Genomic DNA, 24,449 nt, shown 5'->3' on the forward strand with positions numbered 1-24,449 from the left:
GAGAAAATACTAATACACATGGAGAAACTGGAGAAAGTAGTAAGAAGTAAGTTGTATGGTATAGGCTATAAAGACATAATTCAAAAAAGAACAATACATTCATTGTGAGTTTGCAGGTGACTGAAGTTCTGTGCCATATTGATATGGTACACGTAGGTACATATGTGAGTGGAACGGCAAATACAAACAAAAGTTTGGACATAGGAATAAATGAGCAACATGATTATATGCACTAGAATTTAACTGTGGCAATGTCTTGTTCAAATTCTTTCAAAATTAAAAATGGATATAATAAATATGAATTAGCATATTTAACAACTCTCCTATAAATACTTTACACTTGATCTTAGCCAAAAGGCTGAGAAGGGATAAATACTTTAAAGTGGCATCTTACTGTATATGTTTTAGGATACAATTTTAGCATATCTAACCATCTTTGAATCCTTCAAATGTTCACAAGAAAGCAAAACAAGTATCATTCTTATCTTACATCTGAGAAAGTTAAGGTTTTAGGCTTACAAATTTCACTCAAAGTTATGTTAACTTTGTTAAGTTAAACAAGACCAGGTTAAAAGAGACCAGGTTCACATGCAGGCATCTTGGCTTCCAGTGCCATGCTCTTCCACCACAAAGCAGAAATGTAGAAAATGAGACCTGATGTCTTTTGACAAATATGTTTGATATTTGTTTCAAGCAAGAGTAAATAAGAGTAATATAGACACTGCCAATTTTCAGACATGTTCAACAGAAATCAATAAGTTCCAGTTATTTTTCATCTTCAGAGTCCTCGTTTCATTATGCTTTAAACAAAACTTTCCAAGGGGTCCAGCAGAAGTGAAATAGAAGAAGTTTTCATGTGGCTGATGCAGACACAACTCCATTCATGGTTTTTCTTTTTTCCATCTCTGTTATCATTTATTTCTTCTGAGTTAATGTGAATTTTGAAACTCATAGTTAGGAACGAAGTGACCTTCAGCAAAACTTTGCCAATGAATATCATATTTTAGTCACAACCAAGCTGTTTTCCATGGTTTGTTTTAAGAACAAAGCTTCTGGTATAATATAAAAATCACTATAAACAAATATTACTTTCAACATGCTAATAAAAAAGAAAGAAGTGTAAAACAACAATAAATCTCATAATTAACTAACAATAAATGCATACCATAGAACAAGATAGATTACATATATTTATATACATACATATAAATGCATATACTTATTAAAGTATTAATGACATGGATATTCAAACTTTCTTCTGGTATCTAATATAGTAAATGTTGATTCCAACAAATCTCATGTAGAAAGGTAGGCCTATTTTCTTTACTTCTGATGAATTTTGACTGCTTCCATCATATATGGGAATGCCAGTTGCCTTACTTATTAAGGAAGGATTATAGGTAGAACTGGGATTGAACCACAGTGAGCAAAAAGAACACCATTCTTTTGTGGGTGCTTGAGTCAAGGGCAGAAGAAAATTAGAGACAAACTGGCCTTTGATCAGATTCATCTTCCTTGTTTTCCAGATTTAAATTTCATGCAGCCTGTGGAGCTATTTGGCCGAATATTGGGCTGTTCTAGCACTTGAACATTCTCTTCTGGAAGACAGGGCACTACTTTACCTAACTAGTCAGTACTACAAAGGAAACGGCTGACCAAATGTATGTCCTGGGTCATCTCCAGGTCTCATCTGATGGCATGCATGCAAAGGGATATGTTAGGGTGACTGATGACTATTTGTTAATTTTAAAACTATATTTAAAAGCTGAACTCAAAAGTCTAGTATGTAGCTTTTTAAATCCTTTTTATATTCTTGACTTCATACTCAGTTTTATAGTTCAGAACCATAAATATTCCCCAGTTTCTGGTGAGTCCTCAAAAAGAAATCTGTGGGTTAGTTCACAGTTATAAACTGAATTTTGAACACTTAAAATATCAAATAATAGCATTTATAAATGAGATAGATATAATTATTTGTAAACTATTAATGGGCAACTTTAAAAAATTTTTTTATTTAGAAAAATACTTGTTAGGGAATTTTTCATTGTTCTGCACTGGAGATGAGTTTGAATTATTCATTACATATTTCTTCTCCTTTTTCTGGCAAGGAAGCTTTCTTCTTGGGTATATAAGTCATACTGGACAAAGAATGCTTTCTAAATGTAGACAGCCTTCTCCTAAAATTTCCACCTGAAAAGAAATACAGCAGAGGATCAAAGCAACAATTTGATGCAGCTAGAGATAAGGTTATGACCACTGACTTCTGCATCCTAAGGACAGAATCACAGGGTCTAGTTTCACTGTGTAAAAGGTGAAGGTGGATAGTTCGTTGAATATGATATGGCATGAAGCTGACTAAAAAGGCAGCTGTCACAACTATGATCATCCCTATAGCCTTCCTACGACTTGGCATGTTTTTCTTCATTGTATTTTTTAGTAAGGTCAGAATGATCATTGTGTAACAGACAATTATGGTGACAAAAGGGATGATGAAACCAAAGAATAATGACACATAATGCAAGACAAAAACGTATTTTTTAGCTTGATTGTCCTGTGGTGGCTCAAAGCATTTAGTATTGTTTTTCTCATCTTGGTAAGATTTGTTCATTAAAAAGGGAGAACTTATCAAAATCACAAAAATCCAAATTCCAATGCACAGGAACCTGGCTTTTTTCTGTGTAACCAAATTAATGTTCTGGACTGGAAAGACAATTGCAACACACCGGAAAAAGCTCATGGCTGTCATAAAGAAGATGCTACAATAGAGGTTAACATACAAGGCATAGGTGGTGAGGCGGCACAAAAAGTCACCAAAGAACCATTTGCCTTTGTGAACATAATAGACCACACGGAGAGGCAATGTACATACACAGAGTAGATCTGCTATGGCTAGATTAATCATGTATACTTGGAAGGCTGATTTCTCATGGTATGTTTTTATGAGGACATAGAGCACAAAGCTATTGCCAAAGAAACCCACAACAGAGATCATAGAGTACATAGTGGAGTACACTTGATTTCGGAATTCATCAATTGTGTCTTGACATGTGTTATTAATGAGAGATGTTGTCAGATTTTCAGTTCCATTCATGTTCTCCAGGAATGTCTGCTTGGTGCCTACAATATATGAAAGGGATATTGTTAATTAAACTAGATCTTTATAGTGCATGTCATTGTTTTATTTCATAGTGTCACTATAATTTTCTGTGCAACTAAAAATTAATAGCTTTTTATTATTCTTTGAAATTTTCATACTTATATACAATGTGTTTTGATCATGTCCAGCATCAATTTTGCCCTCCAAGCCCCTCCCAGCACAGCTTCCTCCCAACTTCATGCCTCTCTTCTCTGCTTAAGAAATAATCCACTGAGTCCAATTAGTGCGGCTCGCATACATTCCACCACAGCTGGAAGCAATTGTTGTCAGGTTATAAGGAGAGAGTCAGTTGAACTTTGCCCCCAGGAGGAAGGTTTAGGTCCTCCAGACATGCAAAAATGTTTTCTCCCTCTTTGACATCTATGTTTGCCTGGTAGACTTCTTGTTAACTCCCAAGCCTAGGTAAAATACTCCCTTCATATTGTAGATTGGACTGCTCTGAAATTTCACTTCAAATGAATTTATGATTTTTCACTTACAGAAAAAAACTTTAAATATATCAGTTTTATATATATGACTGTGTATGTATCTATTATCATCTTCGTGTTCATAATCATCATATCAGTGTCTAATTATTAATGTATTGCTTATAAGAGGTTTAAGTTCAGTTAGAGACTAAAATCTGCACAAAACTCTTCCTTTCCCCTAAAAGAGAACTAGGTAACATCTTCTGGATAGAAGCTATACCTAGGAAAGATGATATAATTTCTGTTGGTGCAACTCACTCCTGTGGGAGAGATTCTTAATCTGAAATTAAGGTCTAGATCCGTAGAACACCATAGCAGGTGAAACCTGGTGGCCGTAGTTATAATAATAATGGGAGAAAAAGTTCCAAGAGAGGTTAAATTTATAGTTTAAAAATCTGTACCACAATTTAAGGCTCCAAGGAGTGATGTGGTATAGTTAGTTGGAATATACTTGTTGGGTAAGGAAATTGTTGGCTGTTCATTCCTGTTCTTTTCTCAGATTTGTACTCAAAGCTTTGTGTTTAGGCGTATATACAGTTAGTTCTTTCATAGCAAAGGATTGTTACTTGGTCTGTCCAAGTTATTCTGGGCAGTTAATAGCCTCTGATTAGAAACAGCTAGGGATAAGATAGCATAGATAGTTATTTCTCCAGTGCTCTTCTAATCCATTTGGTTACTTATTAACGTGGAAGCAATTCAATACTGATTTTTGTGTTGATTTGTTAACTTTTATATGGCTCTTGATTTCTGGTAAATAAGGTGTGTGGAAGAATGCCAGCATATTAAAGAGCTACTAGTGTGAAATAGGATAAATCTTGTCCACATAGTGGGTATATGGAGATAGACAGCTCTGGTATTTATTGCAGGTGGGATAGAACATACCAGGTTTCTAACCAAGAACACTTTCACCCGCTCAACACGATGTCTCTTCCATCCATCTTGCCATTCCACCTATTTATATTTTTCTAGCATTTAAAATTCCATTTCTTCCAAGAACTTTTAATATAAGATTTAAAATGATGAGGAGTAATTCTAAAGCTATAGAGAAGACCCAGCCCACCATTCCTAATATCTGCATTCATTTCTAATTTGTGTTCTGGGTTTCTTTTCCAATTGGTTCTCTGAATTCAGGTAAAGGAAGGAAAACTTTCCCAAATTAGTCTACTCCTTTTGCTAATATTGTTTTAGGTATTTTCTTCAAACTGATCCATTTTATGTTATGAGGCACTAGATGGTGCTATTGAGATTTTTAATATAGCTTTCCCCTTTTTAGTTTTATTCATAATATTTGAGAAATAAATGTAACATGTTTTAAATCTGTGTCTATAATATGATATACAACATGATCATATATGGTCACCATGAAATGATTACTAATCATGTCATAAGATGATGAATTGATATAGACATATACTGTGGAATGTCTGCCACTATTGATATAGGCATATACTGTGGAATGTCTGCCACTATAAAGCTAGTTAGCAGCTCCATCGCAAGCCCACCTTGGAGGTACATTTCTGCAATCTCAGACCTTGAGAAGCCAAAACAGGAAGATGGTGAATTTGAGATCAGCTTAGAATACACAGGGAGACCTTGGATCAAAAAACAATACACAGACAAAATCAAAACCACACCCATTACCTCAGTTTCTTCCTATTTTATTGTTCAGACTAAATCACATCTTTTGACCATGCCTTCTCTCATTCTACATTCAAAGGAATTCCTATCCTTGTAGAACTCCTAGAGAGTTTTCTACCTGTCTTGCACATCAGTAATGTGTTATCTTTCTTTCAAAACTCTGGTTGATAAATAACCTTTACAGCACCTTGCACAGGAACAGTCACTCATCATCTTTGCCCATAAATGTTCAGTGTTAATTGGAGTGATAGAAACTATTTATTATTTGAAAGTACAATTGTCCATTTAAAATCACTTAGAGTGACCATCTTATTGCACTATAATTTAAAGTCTTTTCAACCTTAGAAACTAAAGACGTTGATGTAGACAAAATTGCTTCTTAAAGTACTAAGGTACTAAATTATAAAGCTTAATTACAAGAGTCAGAAATACCCATGCCATTTATACACAAATTGTTTGTATATTACATGTTACAAGTAATTTTGAAACTCAGCTTCTTGAACAAAAGATGCCAAGTAGAGCCTATAAATAACAATTAAAAGTACAAAAAGAAGGTAAAGCCATCTAATTCTATTAATAAGCAGAGCTCTTTGAAACAGAATAAATGTTCTTATAAAATGCAGTCTTTAGGTTTATTTACACATAAATCAAACCAATTATTTATATTAAGGCATAAAAAGAAGATTGTTAAAATTTGAAACAAGGACTAGATTTTAAAGGGGCAGAAATCATTTAATGTAAAGTAGGTATTTCACATATAATGATATAAAGTGTCTAAGCAGCATTTAATTAGATTTTGCATAATTTATTATGATTTTCTTAATGATCTGACCCTAGGAGATGGATAGAGAGAATTAACTCCTTTGGAAGCCCATGATTTCTTAACAACCCAGTCCTGCCTTCAAACAGCTCACAGTTGGGAAAGGAAGTGGGAGCTGAGGAGTAATAATTCAAATGTTTGGGGAGGTTGTGATAAGTCTAGTAAAAGCCACCTTAGCAGAAAGTAAATGAATCACGAATTGATTAATGAAAGGAAGGAGGAAACACAAATGGCGTCGACTTTATTTCAGTTCAAATGATTAGGAACGTTACTTCATTAAGAAAACTGCAAATTGAACAAACTGGATTTTGAAATGGGAATTGTACCTCTTTCTGGTACCACAGCACCTTTCACAAACTTCCCTTCTTACGGTGGCCACTGTTCTTACGTTGTAGTGTCAGAGTACGTTCAAGCTGAAATCATAAGATTAAAAAAAGGAGTTAGTGACCCTCAGAAGCAATCTGGAAGGGTCATGGGAATTTAGCAGCCTTAAATACAGATCCAGAGTGTGATGGGACATCAAAGCTATACTGACAGATTTAGGGCTGGCCATTGGCTTCCAGGGCTCCTTGTTTTCCCTTTATTCTTTTTTACATTCCCAAGGGGAGGGAGACTTGGAATACGGACCACGAGTGGTCACAGATGTTTGATGATGTATGCATTCATCCTTTACACCTAAAGATAAGCATAACATTATAAAATGTTTCTTTATATGAAGTCCTATTTTCTCTCATAAAAATTTAACTATAAAGTTCAAAGAGGGAATGATTTGGAAATTCTCATCCAAGGACTTAGTTTGCTAGGAATAGGAGTTAGAATATTAAACAAACTTTTCTGAAATGGCTTAGGGCACAGTGTTCTTTGAAAGAAGAATGGCTTGACAAGAGCTTCAACTAGATCCCCAGATTCATAAATAGTACTTGGTTGTTTGGGTCACTAATTTCACATATATACTTCTGGAGAGCAATAGTTTTAGTCTTGGATATTTAACTTAAAGGGGTGTGTATCCTTTCAACAAAATTACTGTTGAGAATCAAACAGATAAAACAAATATGTCAGAAATGAATAAAGAAAGGCTTTCCCGAGGCAATAGCAACCTGACACCTCTCAATTTTTGTTATGTTATGGTGACCCTCATTCTTGTCTGCCAGCAAGATTTCCCCAGAGGTTGGCCACTTTTTCTTTATGTGTGGTCCCAGTGCTAATAAAATAAACACCTTCCTCCAGTTTATTTTTATAAAGCAGAAGCAGGCTGGAACTTTCCAAAGGAAGTCTACTAACAAAAAAAGGGGGGAGGAATCAAAAAGAAAATAAAGGAAATTCAAAGATATAAAATGTGTCCACTGCATACTTAGATAGCCATTTTTTCAGAGCATCTCCAGGTTCTTCTCCCTCTTCCATTGGCCTCCTCTCTCCAGGTAAGCAGTGCATCCTCGAAACCTGCTACAGTCTTTGTCAAGTGTTGATTGCTGGTCTAGAATTACTCAGAGTTGGCTCTTAAATTTTGTTATTCGAGAAGTAACTTTTTAAAATTTGTTTTTTCCCATGTCTTAACACACTGATAAACATATACTAAATGAGTGTTAAATGTATAAACTATTTCTGATCATAAAATTATGAGATTTCACTTATCTAATTTAGAAAGAAATTTATTTCAACAGATTTTTGTTGAAATAAAGCTGGCATTTCTCCCTAGACTGCTGCAAGAAAGGAAGCTTACAAAGTTCTAAAATGCATATATGATAAGTATGGTCTTATAAATTTAGCATGCTAAGAAGTTATTCATTTTCATGGTGGTTATGTAATTATAATCTAGCCTAACATTTACATGCACAAGCAAGTGTCACATTGTCTGGGAAATTGTGTAGTTTTTAAAATTTTTCTTCAAGTTAGCAATTGTAAGGCAACCCCAGTTCCTTTTGAATTCCTTGTTTACATATAGCAGGTATTAAGTGCTATATGGCCCCACATCTTGCCCCTCATTCTCTTTTAGTTTACTTGCAGACTCTTGTTTCTGAAAGTAAGCTTCTTCTGCCAGGATTAGATATTGTAATTTTTAACTGTGTGCAGGAGAAGTGATGAAGTAAGAGCAACCTTATCAGCTCTCTCTCTCTCTCTCTCTCTCTCTCTCTCTCTCTCTCTCTCTCTCTCTCTCTTTCTCTCTGTGTGTGTGTGTATATATAGGTGTGTGTGTATGTGTGTATATGTGTATGTGTTTTCTAGATACATATGCTGTGTGTGGTGATGCATGGGAACCAGAGGGGGATACCAGGTGTCTTCTTCCATCACTCTTGTTTATTCCCTTAAGACAGAGTCTCTTATTATTGAATCTGGAGATGTCCTTTTCAACTGATTTGACTGGCCAGCAAGCATACTCCCAATGCTGGGATTATAGGTATGGCCATGTCTGGGTTTTTACATGGGTGCAAGGGATTTGAACAAGGGTTTTGATGCTTGTAAGTGTTCTTATCCACTGAGCCATAATTCTTAACCCTAGATACATGATTTTGATTAAAATAACTTAATTCTTTTACTTGACACTACTTTGGTTAATAAAATTTATAGAGCCATTATTCTTTTTAAAAATTATATTTAATCTTTTTTAAAAGTTCAGTCGTTATTCCCTCCCTGGGTCCGCCCTCGAACAGTCCCTCATCCCATTCCTTCTCCCTTCTCCCTTCTCCCCACCCCATCCTGACAGGCCTCCCCATTCCCCACTCCCTGCGGCCTCAAGTCTCTCAGGGGTTGAGTGTGTCTTCTCTCACTAAAGCCAGACAAGGCAGTCCTCTGCTGTATATGTGAAAGCCCTTATTCTTATAAAGGATATTTTCTTATAAGGAAAAGGGTATTTCCTTGTTAGACTTCTGAATATATTAAAAGCAAATAAGAGACTAATTTAACAAAGTAAATAAGAGAGCTCAGAAATACTATAAGAACACATGGCCTAACTTATGTACCTACAGCTTTGTAGATGTGATGTATGTATGTATGTATGTATGTATGTATGTATGTATGTATGTATGTATCTGTTATGTATTATTTTGACCTAAGTAGTCCCCAGGCTGGCATCTTCTAAACAAAATGATGCTGGTGACGCTTTGTTTTTAGTAAAACAAAAGGTAATTCTTGACCATCTTAACCCAATTTAATGTTTTTCTCCTTTGATGTGGGTGTGATGGGGATATGCTGTTTCTACCTTTCTTGACTTTTATTTATTGCTTTGTCATAGTCATCTGTGATCACTCAATATAGTGTTTCTTATTATTTTTGCTTGAATTCCACTAGTATAACCAAAGTATTTTCTTAATTTTATATTTCCTGCTGGGCATAGTATATGTGTGCTTTAAATATTGGTTGATTTGAGTTTACCTTTCTGTATCATTTTATTATGTGATTTTAAAATGAAAGAGAATTCTTGTATGGAGAAAGACCATTATTGGAAATTTAACAGACTAGGTGCCAGCAGACTTGGTTCCTACCTCAGGCTGTTGTGAGTGATTAATTAAGTGATTTTTGGAAAATCACTTCCTTTCTGTCAAACCTTCACTTATTTGTAATACAATAGGGTTATATTTTATGACCTTTAAGGTCCCTTCTAATTTATCATTCAATAAATCTGTAATGATCAGGGCTATATTTTTCTCAAGAGCATGTAATATAAGTGATTTATAACTGCAGTGACAAACGCAGACATAAATTGTCTGCAGTCTTGGCTGTATTTAGAATCTAATAGGCTTGGTCAGGCCTTATAAAGGCAGTACTTGTAGATCTGCTTCTGTTTTCTAAACTAAGTGATAATTATTATGATTAGAAGTTGCTCTACATGCCAGGGCTCACAGAGCCTCCTCTATGCTCTTTCCTCTGTTAAAGTTATATTTCTGCTTTTGATAGTACATATTTTCATATGAAAACAGCTTTAAGCTTATACTCACATAGAGGTTGTATATCTCTATACAATGAACTTTCTAAAATGTACTACACAGTTACTCCCTGTTATACACTCACTGTATAAACTTGAAGATAAAGCTGTAAAGTAAATATCGTTGTTAGCCCAGCTTCACATTTGGAAATATTGAGGCAAGGAGAAACAACTAGTTTTGGAGCACATTAAACTTTGAAGTTATTGTCGTTTGTTCCTTTTTATCATTTCCTGTATCAGGTGCCCATCTTGCTTGATCACGTAACCCAGATCATAGCAGATGCCTGAAAATCTGCTTTGCATAATTTATAAGAAAGAGTCTTGGATTGCCGGGAAAGAGTGTTTTTTCCTTAATGTGGACAATTGTTGTTTCTGTGTTAATAAACTAAATAAGTGAGTCCTTTCCTTCCCAAGTAGAAAGGAGTATTTATTTATTTATTTTAATAGTTTTATTTAAACTAAGTGGAGTCAGTGGTATAAAGATACCAAATTTCACTTAAGACAACTGTTCTGTTATTTCCTGTGTGTTTCTGGAAAATTTCTTAGTCTTCTGGGATCCAAAGTGCAAAATTAGGTCATTTGTTTGAGATAATTTTTGAGTTCAGATGCCTCAAAGAAAACACACTTGCTCTCTTCGCCCTAATGATCAAAATTGCCCCTGCATCTCTGCTGGTTGCCAGTTGTATCTGACTACCTTTGAATATATTTCCTGTAATAAATCAAAACTATTTTTGATAAAATTAATACTATCAAAATAAATATTTTTGTGTTTAAAAAAAACTGACCATGAAGTGTATTCGTCTTGCTTGATTGCAACGTTTGTTAACTAGTAGATTCTTGTATTCTATGTTTTGATTCCCAGACCTTTTACTCCTTTATTCTGATAATGTGACTGTTTTAGGTAATTCATGTAAATGGAATGATTCAGTATTTGTCTTTCTGTGATTAGCCTATTTCACTTAGCATAGTACTGTCAGTATACATCTATGCCATTAAAAGTTTCTTCTCTTCTAAGGATAAATTTTACTCTGTTTTATGAATATACTGTCTTTGGTCAATGAATGCTTATAGTTATATCCTATATTATTATTTATAAAAAGGTCCTTGTTTCATGAAGAAAGACTGCTCTTTTTTTTTTAAACTGGGAGGAGTACCAATCCAGTCCCTGGACTACTACAAATTATGCAGTCAAGTTTCCTACAGGGTGAAATCACAGGGGTCAGCAAATCTGGATGGCAATGGGTGAGTCTAGCCCTAGAATGACCACCTTCTTGATCATTGTATCTTCCTTGTCAGATAATTATAAATACTATTTCTTTTTTTAAATACTATTTCTTATAGAGAAGGCAAATCACTCCCTTTTTCCACGAAAATAGAAAACAAATCTTAATTTTCTAAGTAGGTAAGAAAAGTATAGACATAGAGGGGAAACTGCAATCATTTTTGAATGAATGAAGAGAGTTTTGATCATAATTGTATCTATACTTAGCTGTGTGATCTTGGGCAAGTTGCTTAATCTTTCTGATAGACAATATGCTGTTGTTACTTATGCAAAAATAAGATAACAAAACTAAAGGTAAGGATGTGTGTGCTTGTGCACGTGTGTGTGTGTGTGTGTGTGTGTGTGTTTCTGTGTCTGTGTAATTGAGTCTAAGTTGGATAAAGTCTAAGAAATTAGGAAGGAGATCAAGAAAGGACAAAAATAGATGATGAGAAAGAATAGGAGCTCAATAAAAGGATATATGGGACATCAAAGAAGAAAAGAGACTTGGAAGAAGATAAAAGGAGGGGTTCAAATTAGTGAAGGGGTGGTGAGAGAGATGAGGGAGAGGAGAATCACTAAAATGCACTTTGCTCAAATATATTCTAATGAGATCTAATATCTTGTATAGTAAGTAAAAATAATCACTTAAAACCACGACAAAGAAGCCCAAGTGATAGCAAAACCTGAGACCATAGCTGAAGGTTCCAAGGTGAAGGTAGGTTTGTGTATTGTTGAAAGGTGTTACTGCAACATGATAGGCCATGTTTGCTGATATCCATGGAAGGCCTGCCCTTTTGTGAAGAGAAATTGAGGAGTGGGTGGGGGTGGGATCACAGAGGGGAGGTGGAGAGAAGACCTGGGAGGCTAGGAGAGAGAGGAACCTACAAATGCATTGGGATACTAAAAAACAATTTTTAAAAAAGGAAAGAAAAGCATCACGGTAAGTAAAGCTTAGGAAATCATCCAGAAGAGAGGGAGAAAGGAATGAAGGAGCCTGAGGGATCAAGGATACCACACACACACACACACACACACACACACACACACACACACACACAAACCCCTGCAGAATCAACTAATTTGGGCCTCATAGGGCCCCACAGAGACTGAACCGCTGACCAGGGAGCAGCCAGGGACTGACCTACGCTCTCTGCATGTATGTTACAGTTGTGTAGTTTAGTCTTCACGTGAGACTCCTAATAGTGAAAGCAGACACTGTCTCTAACTCTGTTGCCTGCTTTTGGGACCCTTTCCCACTACTGGGTTGCCTTGTCCAGCCTCAGTAGGAGAAGATGCACCTCATCCGATTGCAACTTGATGTGCCAAGGAAGGTCGATATCCATGGGGAAGTCTCCCCTTTTCTGAGGAGAAAGGGAGAAGTGGAGGATGGGGGTCAGAAGGGAGGTGGGGAGAAAGGACTAGAAGGAGAGCAGAGAGGAGAAACTGTATTGGGATATAAAATGATGATGATGATGATGATGATGATGATGATGATACCACTGAAGAAGAACTCAAGAGGAAAGCTGTCATTGCTTGTTGTTGGACACTGTTGATCTGAAGAAATAAACTGTACCATATGTCCTCAAGTGTGGCCAAAAAGTAATAAGGATAACATGTTTCTCAGGCACACTTAACCAGTTAACTGTTATTAGTAGATAGGGTGAATTGGAAGTTAGCCCTGTGGCTACGGCACATGAAAGTTATAAATTGACTTAACATACATTGGACTAAATTGGCTTTGCCTATGCAATTAAAAGCTTATAGTCTAATCATAAACAGAATAAAATGAAATGCCCATTGAAGCTTATCTAAATTACTCCAAACTGCTAGTTTAATTAATTTTACTAGATATACTGAGCTCCAACTAAATTTTTAAAGGCTAGAGTTTGATATTGATTCTCTAAATGTAGCTGTATTCTAGAAAGATGTTTGTACATAGTCTCAAAGGAAGGTATGCTAAAAGGTATTAACAATACGTTAAGCAGTTTTTATGCAGACAAACCAATTAGCTTGTTCTAAAACTCCTCTCCTGCAGAAAAAGCACATAACGACATAATGTCCTAATTGAAAAATATTTTCTAAATGCCTATGTGTCTATCTACACATTTTGCCTAGTTTAACTAAATCTATTTGAGAAAGTATATTGTACAGAACTTAATGTTCTTAGCAAGTAAAACTGAGGGCTTGGGACATACTATGTCCTTAATAGGTGTTTCTGTTTGGCATTGAGTTGTAGCAGGAATCACAATTGAGATAATACCTAGTTATTATCTGTTCAGGAATACTATGCAGCAACTGAGTTAGCCTTAGCTATCTGTGTTATTGATATCTTTGATAAAGGAAAAGAATGGAAATTATGAAGGTGTTATCAGCTGGTGGGTGGGGTTAGAATTCTAAACAACTTTGAAAAACTTAAGTGAGATAGGTGATGTTAGTAAGGTTGTTAGCAAGTATATTTAGGTAATTTATTGAATACCAGTCAAGAATGTGCTAATTGGAGGAAGGAGAATTGGAAGGGGAGGAAGAAGAACACAGAAGAAAACGAAAGAAGAGGAGAAGCCTGGCGTGGTGGCACACACCTTTAATCTCGGCACTTGGGAGGCAGAGGCAGACGGAATTCTGAGTTCAAGGCCAGCCTGGTCTACAAAGTGAGTTCCAGGACAGCCAGGGTTATACAGAGAAACCCTGTCTCGAAAAACCAAAAAAGAAAAAAAAAAGAAAGAAAGAAGGGGAGAAGAGAAGGAGAGAGAGGGGGAAAGGGAAGGAGGAAGATGGAAAGGGGGAGGGAAAGGGGAAAGGATAAGGTAGGTAGGTAGGTAGGTATGGAATGCAAACTTCAACTTGTTTATAAATCAGAAATGCAAAATTAGTTGTGTTTAACACCATATTTATCATGCTTTCTCTTACTGCAGAATCTCCCAATTGCCTATAACAAGAGTGTAAATCTTAGTGACAATTTTTGAAAGGATTATAAATGTTATCATAATACAAAATTTGCTTCCCTAATGCATATTCTGCTATAAAATCCTACTTAAAGGGTAATGGAATAGTTTCACACTTCAGGATTTCATGAGAGTCCAAGACCAGACATGATCACAGAGTCATAAGGAACACAGCAATAAAATGATCCCTTATGATGTATTGCTATATCCATAGAGCAGTGCATTGCTCAAATTTTATGAGAGAAACTTCTTTCAATGAATGGTAATTGACAATGAGACACACCACTGAACAGTGACAGGGGATGAGAGACTTTGAATATTCCTAAATAGGATATCTTTATCAAACCCATCTTATCAAGGCTTAGTGATCTACACAAAAGAGACTGTAAGATTCTAAGAGCCAGAGGTGGTAGATGACACCAAGGAAACAGCTTCTTCCAGACACAATAGGCACATATGAATTCACAGATTTCGTGACAGCATGCACAGCACCTGCACAGGTTTAAACCAGAAGTCCCAGCTCTGAGAAAGGGAGATGGACACAAATTCCTAACCAAGAAGCTATCTGCAATTTATGCCTACTGGGAAAGGTGAAATCAGTTTTTCCCAATGAAATGACACTGGGATATCAAGCACACACTAGAGCTTCCTGATTTATGCTGGTGTTTTTCATCTGCTCCACAGCCCTAGAAAGAACATGAGGTTAAGTAGCAATGATCTGAGAGGAGTTAGGAGACTGCAAAGAATAGGATCTGAAAATATTGCATGACTGTTTTTAAATAAAAAAGAAAAGGGATGAAAGCTATGCTTCCACACAGTGTAAGCTAAATGAGATCACAAAAAAAAAGCCAACAAAGGTGAAATGGGTATTCGAATATTGAAAAGAATCTCAGAGCTACTCAGTAAAAAGGAAGCTACTGAGCCTTATTTATAATAGCCAAAAGCTGTAAAGAACCCAGATGTCCCTCAATAGAGGAATGGATACAGAAACTGTGGTACATTTACACAATGGAGTACTACTCAGCTATTAAAAACAATGAATTTATGAAATTCTTGGGCAAATGGATGTATCTGGAGGATATCATCCTTAGTGAGGTAACACAATCACAAAAGAAGTAAGTAGATATGCACTCACTGATAAGTGGATATTAGCCCAGAAACTTAGAATACCCAAGATACATTTTGCAAAACACAAGAAGACCAAGAAGGAAGACCATCGTGTGGATACTTCATTCCTCCTTAGAATAAGGAACAAAATACCCATGAAAGGATATTGGTACAGAGACAAAATTTAGAGCTAAGATGAAAGGATGGACTATCCAGAGACTACGCCATTTGGGAGTCCATCCCATCATCAGCCACCAAACCTAGATACTAATGCTCATGCAAGCAAGATTCTGCTGAAGGGTCCCTGATATTGCAGCCTCTTGTGAGGCTATGCCAGTGCCTGGCAAACACAGAAGTGGATGCTCACAGTCAGCTATTGGATGGAACACAGGGTCCCCAATGGAGGAGCTAGAGAAAGTACCCAAGGAGCTGAAAGGGTCTGCAACCCTGTAGGTGGAACAACAATATGAACTAACCAGTACCCCCTGAGCTCGTGTCTCTAGCTGCATATGTAGCAGAAGGTGGTCTAATCGGCCATCATTGGGAAGAGTGGCCCCTTGGTCTTGCAAACTTTATATTGCCCAGCACAGGGGAATGCCAAGGTCAAGAAGTGGGAGTGGGTGGGTAGGGGAGCAGGGGTGGGGGGAGGGTATAAGGAACTTTCGCGATAGCATTTGAAATGTAAATAAAGAAAATATCTAATAAAAGAACATAAAAAAGGGAAGCTATTGGAAGGGGCTATAAAAATGGTTTGATATCCATGAAAGAGGAACAGCGATCAGAGTGGGCAAGCTACAAATGGAGGATTAGAGTAGTAGGAAGTTTGGGGAGGAGGAGGGGAAGGTGAATCATGACACTGTTCCAAAATGTCATAAGAGTACCTAACACTTTATATGGTAATATAAATATTTGACAATTAAAAATGTTTGTTTGGAATTATGTGGAGAAAGAGTCTAACTTGGAGATCTCCATTGGGTCCCTCCCCCTCAGATACTGGGGAACCTTGCTAGAGAAGGGGAAGAAAGATTGTAGGATCCAGAGGGTATGGATGAACAAGAAGAACAAGGCCCTCTAAATCAACTAAGCAGGGCTCCAAAGGGCTCACAGAGACTAAAGCAGCAAGCAGGGGGTCTGCATGGTCCTCTGTGATGGGTATATATCAGGTCCTCTGTGGATACGTTATGGTTGTTAGTTTGTTGCCTTTGTGGGACTCCTCACAGTGGGAGCATGTGTATCTCTGACTCTTTGCCTGCTCTTGGGACTCCTTTCCTCCTATTGGGTTGCCTTGCCCATCCTTGATATGAGGATTTTTACCTTGTCTTACTGTATCTTGCTTTTACATATTTGGTTGTTGTCTCTTGGAGGCCTGCTTTTTCTGAATGAGACAGAAGGGCAGTAGATCTAGGTGAGAGGCGGGAAGGGAGGCAGAACTGGCCAGGATGTATTTTGTGAGAGAAGAGTCTATTTTCAAAGGAAGCTGTATGGAATGAAATTGTTTATACTCATGATTAGAGATAGAAGAACATCCAGAGAACATCTAATGGAACCCCACTTTCTTTATGACTCAAAAAGACAGATGCATTGTTGGAAATAGGAGAATGAATTAGTGGCCAAGCCTGGACACCAGAATGGCCTGGTGATCCTTTTGCACAGCACGCAGTTAGGTTTCAGATGCTTCAAAGTGTTTTACTAAACACTGATGCATTCATCAATGCCAGGTAATGTGCAAGCCACAGCAATTGAACACACTGTTGCACAGAGGGTCACATAAATCGCAAGGATTCAACTGTGACTTTTGTTTTTGTTGTGTCATACTATGAGACTATCATTCACTAGATATTAGAAATTTCAATGCTTTTTAAAAATTCTTATTTATCTTTGATTTAGTCTGTCTTAAAGTCCAGTCCAGTCTTCTTATTATCCCTCTCAAGGGTTTCCAGTGAACTCTTAGTGCAATTTGGAGAAGTATTCAGTGATACAAAAACATTGCATGTCAATCTTGTAGTTACTTTCCCATTGCTTTTTTCTATGGACAGCTTATCAACATGACCTTCTTACTAGCTTCATTTGATTTCCTTTACTTTGCTTGGGCCACATTACCACATGTGAAATAGTCTTTGTTCTCATTGATAACAATGTAATTAAAATCATCTTTAAGCCAATCTCTTACATCATAGTTTCCATACAATACGTTTCTATACTCTGTGGTGATATGCTAGCTATATTAAAAGATACTTTATTAGCCACTTAATATATCTATGTTTTCTGTTATAACTTTGAAATACATACACTCTTCCCATGAAGGTTTTCCTGCCTTCTAGAAAGAGGTCACAGATATACTAGCAAGTTAGTGTACAATGTCATTATAGCTGCTGCAACGGAAATACATAAATACACAGATAAACTGGGCATGATAGTTAATGCCTAAAAAAACCTAAAACTTGAAGCAGTGGGAGGATCATGTGTTCAACTCCAACCTGGGCTACATAGTAACTTTCTAGCTAACCTGAGCTACATAGTATATCCCTATCATAGAAAACCAAAACCCATACAAAACAAAGTGAAATATAATATAAATGTGTTATGAATAATTAGTATATGCTATAAAAGGCCTTCTAAAAGAGAACAGGGGTGGGTTAGGCAGTGAGGAGAAAGTTTAATGAATGAGAGACAGTGGTGTGAAACAGTCTGGCATATTCAGGGATTATGTACATTTGACTGAGCTGCTATATAAGATGGTAGGTTATTTGTATATACATATGTATATGTATATTTGGGTGTGTGGGTGTCTACTTGGCTAGCCTATGAGAATTAGAGTTAAAAGTGAGATATCAATTTGGGAAAGAATGCAGGAACTAGGTGATAGAAAGTTGCTGAAGTATGTAGCAGAGGATGGCCTAGTTGGCCGTCAGTGGGAGGTGAGGCCCTTGGTCTTGTGATGATCATATGCCCCAGTACAGGGGAATGCCAGGGCCAGGAAGTGGGAGTGGGTGGGTTGGGGAACAGGGCAGGGGGAGGGTATAGGGGGCTTTGAGGGTAGCATTTGAAATGTAAATGAAGAAAAAAAATATATATAAATGTTTAGATGATGCCTCAAAAAAAAAAAAAAAGAAAAAAAAAGAAAGAAAGAAAGTTGCTAAAGGTATTGAATACCATTCTAGAAAAATTTTAGTTTATTTGGTAATTGTAAGCTTAGAACAGGATGCAGACTAAGGAAGGAATACTGACAAAGACAAAAGAACATGTCTATGTGTGGTCACTGAGTTATGGTTTACTGTGGCTGAAAGTGAAGCCAGTAAGTTCAACTGTATTGCAAGTTCCTTAGAGATAAGGACTACATCTCCACATTTCCTCTTTCAACCATTTAATTTCTTGTTTTACTTCCTCAGTTCTCTCTTGAGTGATTAGCATAATCCATTGCATTTGCAACAGAAACAGGAGTGGCTGGTAAAATTCTATGTCATACCTTCAGAGAAACTTATTAACTCATGTACAATGCACCCTTTGTTGCTTCAAGAATCTTTACTAGTTTGAGTTTGAGGGGTCTTTGAACATGTGGTAAAACTGTAGCCTGGGGTTGGACATAGAGTGGTAAGGACTTGGTCAAAAACACACAGTTAGTCCAACATAATGCACACAATTCTTACCCCTTGCACTCAGGAGGGAGAGACAGACTGGTCCATGTAGAGTTCTAGGCCAGCCAGGGGTACTGAATGATAGCCTGTCTCAGCAAGCAAGCAAGCAAGCAAGCAAGCAAGCAAGCAAGCAAGCAAGCAAGCAAGCAAGCAAGCAAGCAAGCAAGCAAGCAAGCAGTAACTAAAATGAAAGCCAGCACTGAAAAACAGCTGCCTATCATACACTGGATCAGAATCCACTGATAATCAGAGCTTCTACTACCACACTGCTGTACCCATCCCCATTGTTTCTCTTAATATTATCAGCGATCTGGTTTTTCAGATGCCTTATGGAAATCATCAGTGTGGTCAGGATTTGCAAAATGCCAGCATTTGTTTCTGTTCTTTCCCTTTTGCTTTGTTTTTGAAACAGGGTTTCATTTTGTATACCAGGCTAGGCTTGAACTCACAATACTTCTACCTTAGCCTTCTGAGTGTTGGAGTTCTTCTGTTTCATGTTTTTCTTCTTTTGAAGTATTTATCAACTTCCAAGGGGGAGACAGTAATTTCTTACTAACAAACTGCATACATAAACGTTAGTATTGCATTTCCTGTGGTCTATTCATCTGCTGTACATGAGCCATTTGACTTTTAAAATTTTTCAGCCAACTTTTCCCTCAAGTTAGCCTCTTCAAGAGACTTTTCTGCTTTCTCTAATTCCTCATTATGCAACAAACTTTCTGAGTGCAGAGAATCTAGGAGTCATATTTGATACCACCCCACCCTTGTCATTTATCAAGTTCTGTTGAGTCTTATTTTGAAATACTTGACTATGTTTTATCACCTTAGTTCCAGATCCTATCTCTTTATTCCTTGTCTACTTGAAGACACTGGGACAATATATCCTTTTGTACCTCCCCACAGTTAGAGGTGAGCCCTGGAGAAATCATCGCTTATACATCTTGGTTCAGTTTTGAGCTGTCTTCTATGAATATATGTTCATGTACATAGTCTACTACCTCATCCATCACTGCAGCAATTATTCTTTTTGTGTGAGTACTGTTGTTTACATGACTACTTAGGCAGATAATGAACCCAGTAATGAGATTGCGTGTGTTTTATTCAGTTTTTCTCCTTTTTCTCCCAAGTGGTCAATTTCAGAAGGGTAACTATAGTTTTAAGTGCCTTTTCAAAGTACTTAACTTGCAAACATGGGTTTGGATCTACTCTTTGATCTAAGATCCTTGATCTAAGAATCAAAGGTCATATTTGGGGGATGGAATGTGGTTGCCATTGTACAGGAAAATAAACAATCATGTAAAGTAGAAATGAAATGAGGATGCTTGTAGGAGGCTACTAAGAACACTTGGAAAATATTTAAAAGATGCAGAGTTCAAAAATTGACTAGGTCTGAGACTGATAAGAATCCAAAGACCCAATGATGTGTTTGATAACGAGCCTGGGAGAGGCTGATGATTCGTGTTTTTAAATTGAAAACGGAAGAGATCAGATGATTAAATCAGTAGTTGGATGCAGTTTTGTGATTGTTTTGGGTTCAATGCTTCCTCAAGACTTCCTTTACCTTTCTAGTAAATGATGGTCTGTGCCTGTGCTGTTGGAGAGCTGCCATCAGGGGTGGGTAGTTAGGTTTGGGCCAAAGTAGAAGGGGAAGTAGGGGAGGCTGGGACTCAGGGCTCAGTCTCCTCCAACAGATACTTCCTCCATTTCTGCTGGGCAGTGGCCAGATGTAGATAATATATTTGATACAGGTATAGCTCTGTGGAGCCCCAATTTGTTTGAGCAAGTCCCAAGTACCCTCTTCTTCTTTATGTAGCTTAGTCCTGGAACATGAAATATACTTCATTGTTGTTAATTTTGTAAGGCCACAGAGGGCAGGAATTCTGTTAAATTTTTGATAAAACAGCCACTTACTAATATTTGTTGGATGGATATATAATCTAATAGGAAAATCAACAAATATGAATGTTTTATAAACTGATAACATTATGAAAATACAAGTCTTTTTTCCTATTCGTACAAGAATGAATTTAAGTTTTATGCTGTGATACTAACTTTGTCTGCCTAATCCCTCACTTCTCTCATTTTTTATTTACATTATGCCTATTATCTGTATCATAATATAGCCATCAATAATTTAATATCATTCATTTTCAACACATAAGAATCTTGTATTTCTAGTGAAATTCTCTTAGGCAGGAGGAAAAAAAGCCAGTTATTTTCCTAAGCACTATGATCCCAAAACATCATCTCAGTGTTTCCATAAAATCATGTAATAAAAATGCTTATTGAGTGATGGGCTATTGATTGTTTGGAATAAGATAACCTATCTTTCATACGGATTTATCTATATAAAAAATCAAGCTGTACCTACAATTTCATGGCACTTCCCTGTGGTAGTAATAAAAGATATTCAGTCAGGTGTATGATATGCCTATCCTACCATTCCTATAAGTAGTTTTTTCTCTCTCTTGTTATTTCCAAGGACATGGTTAGCAGCATTTTCACTGCTATGGAAAGCTCTAAGTGGGCTGAGACTGTGTTAGTGATATCGCTTAGGTGTTGCTTTAGCAGGAGTTTCTTTCTGTTAAAATAGACAACTCTGCTGTTGCATAGTTGGAAAGCAAGCACAGGGCAATATGAAGCTCCAAAGAACCTTAGACAGTGGCATTTCAGAACTGAAAATACTGAATGTCTCACTGCACACAGTAGTCAGATCAAAGTTATGTGTAAGACATAACCAGAAGGGAAATACAAGTCACAGAAAGACTACAGAGATCTTGGTGAGTGCATATGTGTGGGTATGTGGTGGTGGTGGCAGTGGTGGCGGTGATAGTGATGGTGGTGGATACTTCTACTCCTATACTGGATAATAGAAATGTATTACAGAAAGTCTGCATGCTTTTGAACATTTTGTAAGGACTAACTAGCTGGCTCAGTGTCTTCCAGACTTAAATAATTTTGTGGTAACTAAAAGCAATTTGGAATCTCATGAAACACCTTGGATGTTGCTTATAGCTAGTCTTTAGTCATGCTCTTAACCTCTTAGTATTTGGATCCCTGAATCTTGGCAGCAAACTCTCTGATATCAAGGGAATAACCTATTTATATTAAATAAGAATTCAAGTTAAGATTAGGCATAAATGTTAATGAGCCTGAAATGAAGAGCAGCAGCTCTTAATAACACACAAAACCTGGAGACTTCCTAGGAACATCGGAACAAGTGCATAGGATGTGTCACAACTGTTTAAGTGTTGCAGTACAAGCATAATCCTATGCAAAAACAAAGGCTACAGATGAGAAAGCTTATTCAATCATGTGCTTTAAAATTCAAAAATGTGATGTAAAATCCCCCATTCCCCCCCCCTTTTTTTTTCAAGACAGGGTTTCTCTGTCTAGCCCTGGCTGTCCTGGAACTCACTCTGTAGACCAGGCTGGCCTCGAACTCACAAATCTGCCTGCTTCTGATTCTCAAGTGCTGGAATTAAAGGTGTGCGCCACCACTGTCCAGCTTTTATAAGGTTTTTTTTTTTTTTTTTTTGGTGTCAAATCCCTTTTATTGAAAGGGAATTGATGAAAGATTAAAAACAGAACAAAACAATATAAAAACAAAAGCAAACAAACCAACAACCCCCCCCCAAAGCAAACGAACAGACAAAAAAAAAAACTCTTGAGGGTGCCCAGAAACTCCTTCAGACGGTATCTCAAATGATTTTCCTTTTCCGCCAATTCCTTTAAAGTGAGACCTTAATTGCTTGCTATTCATTATACAAGTACTAAATTAAAAACAAAACAAAGCGATGATTTGTTCATCAAAAAGGAAGCCAACCCTATGTTTAGTTGTCTAAGGGTCTCTACTTATCCCTTTATGTCCCTTCGTCCTTTATTTCTACAAGGTCCCCTCTCTGGTTAATCTTTTATGAAATTTTAAATATTTTTCTTCTCCCCCCCCCCATATAATCTTACTCACTTCTTGAACTTACTGGAAGGAGCGGTGGTGGGGCACCAAGAAGGGACAAACCATGATGCAACAGCATGGGGTAGAATAGAGCAAATGAGCAGAGTCCAAGACTGAGGCAGTGCAAACTATGTTTCAGCACTTACTAACCTATAGAGAATTCTGAAAGGCAAAAGGAATTGCAATTTGAGGGCGTTTTAAGACCAGGACTGTAACACAGATTAATGTACTTTTGATGTCTATATTTATTTAACTGAATCAAAAGACTTCCTCTATTGGCTTTTTGTAGGCACAAAGATATGCTACTACTTGCAATGAATCTGTCAGGCTTTAATAGTAGTTGTATTTCCTCACTGAGAACCAGCAGATTGGCACTCTGCCTTGTGAAGCAGTCTCTTTTGTAGGACTGAATAGTATGAATATATCTCTCAGGTGGTTGCTCATGCTAGGAAAGCTTTTCTCACCACTCCTTAAATCATACTATATAAATGTTCACATGGCTAGAAACCCAAATGACATTGAGGTAAGGGGTAAAAGAGCTATGAGGTGTTTGTATTTTAGAAAGGGATATATGATATATATGTATATATGATATGTATGTATTTGAAATATATACTATATGTAGTTATTTATATGAAAGGTGTGTACTTTATAACTAGCTATGTTATACAAATTGCTTTAGATTACAGTAGTGGAGTACTTGTATTATATTCTGAACTTAGTGTGAAAGTATTTTGATAACTAGCTTTTGATTGTAAGAATCAGCAGGTTTAATGGAGTTAAGATAATAAAATCAAGTAAATAGATCTGAAATGCTATTTTACTCTTCTCAGAATTCACTTTGAAACATGCATGTCAGGCACTGCTAGTGGCAAACCCAGAGTGAAACCATATTAATAGGCCTTTATCCTATAGTTGTGGTATAGAAAGTGGGAAGCAGGTACCCCTACACTGCCTCATATGCATTCAATTGTGTGATGCTTTTTTTTAAAATTTGTTTCTGAATTGAATGCACTTTGAATAAAACCCTTTGGATTATTTTAATTGTGAAGTTGCTTTCACATATGTCATTGTAATAAATCTAAAAAAAAATCCTCCTACTATTATCTTATGGCATTTGATACACAAAGACACCAAGAAATACTGATATTCAGTAACTAGTTAGAGAGAACACAGCTAGTTAAATGCAAAGGGCAAAGTTAGGATGAGCTCCTAGTTTTCTAACCTAGATTCCTTTGTATTGAGATCTGTCATAGGACAGTTCAGAATAGCTACTGAAAAGGCACAAAGAACTTATGAATTCAAGCTGGAAGACATCTTGAGGCAGACATTTCCAATGCTTATGTTAGAGTCATTATGTTATGTTCATTTCTGTGTTCATAGTATATATGAGACACCATGTTAGTTACTGCTGGGTGGGTGGGTGGAGCTAGAAAAATAACCTATGAGACAGAGAATATATTAGGGGTTGGAGGGGGAGAGGGAAATATGTAATTGTATCTTAATTTTAAATAGAGAGAGAGAAGGAGAGAGAGGGAGAGAGAG

General features: G+C 36.7%; 1 protein-coding gene and 1 non-coding gene across 4 annotated transcripts in view; both read right to left on the reverse strand.

Moving 5' to 3' along the window:
- Cysltr1 (cysteinyl leukotriene receptor 1) overlaps positions 1–24,449 on the reverse strand; it is a 27,440-nt gene continuing 2,991 nt past the window's right edge. The window contains exons 2-4 of one of the 3 annotated variants that reach the window (XM_021188498.1): positions 6,409–6,495; positions 5,127–5,216; positions 900–3,117 (exon numbers count right to left, since the gene is read on the reverse strand). In XM_021188498.1, the coding sequence (XP_021044157.1) occupies positions 2,072–3,117; positions 5,127–5,139 (1,059 nt within the window). In that variant the 5' untranslated portion in view covers positions 5,140–5,216; positions 6,409–6,495 and the 3' untranslated portion in view covers positions 900–2,071. Of the gene's footprint in view, positions 3,118–5,126; positions 5,217–6,408; positions 6,496–24,449 lie in introns of all 3 variants that reach the window. The other 2 variants (XM_029534300.1, XM_021188499.2) reach the window with 2 other exon arrangements.
- Positions 11,143–11,305, reverse strand: LOC115063229. The gene has a single exon (XR_003843109.1). It is a non-coding gene; the product is annotated as a U1 spliceosomal RNA (small nuclear RNA).

The sequence above is a fragment of the Mus pahari genome, chromosome X (genome assembly GCF_900095145.1).
Source record: "Mus pahari chromosome X, PAHARI_EIJ_v1.1, whole genome shotgun sequence".
NCBI lineage: Eukaryota > Metazoa > Chordata > Mammalia > Rodentia > Muridae > Mus > Mus pahari.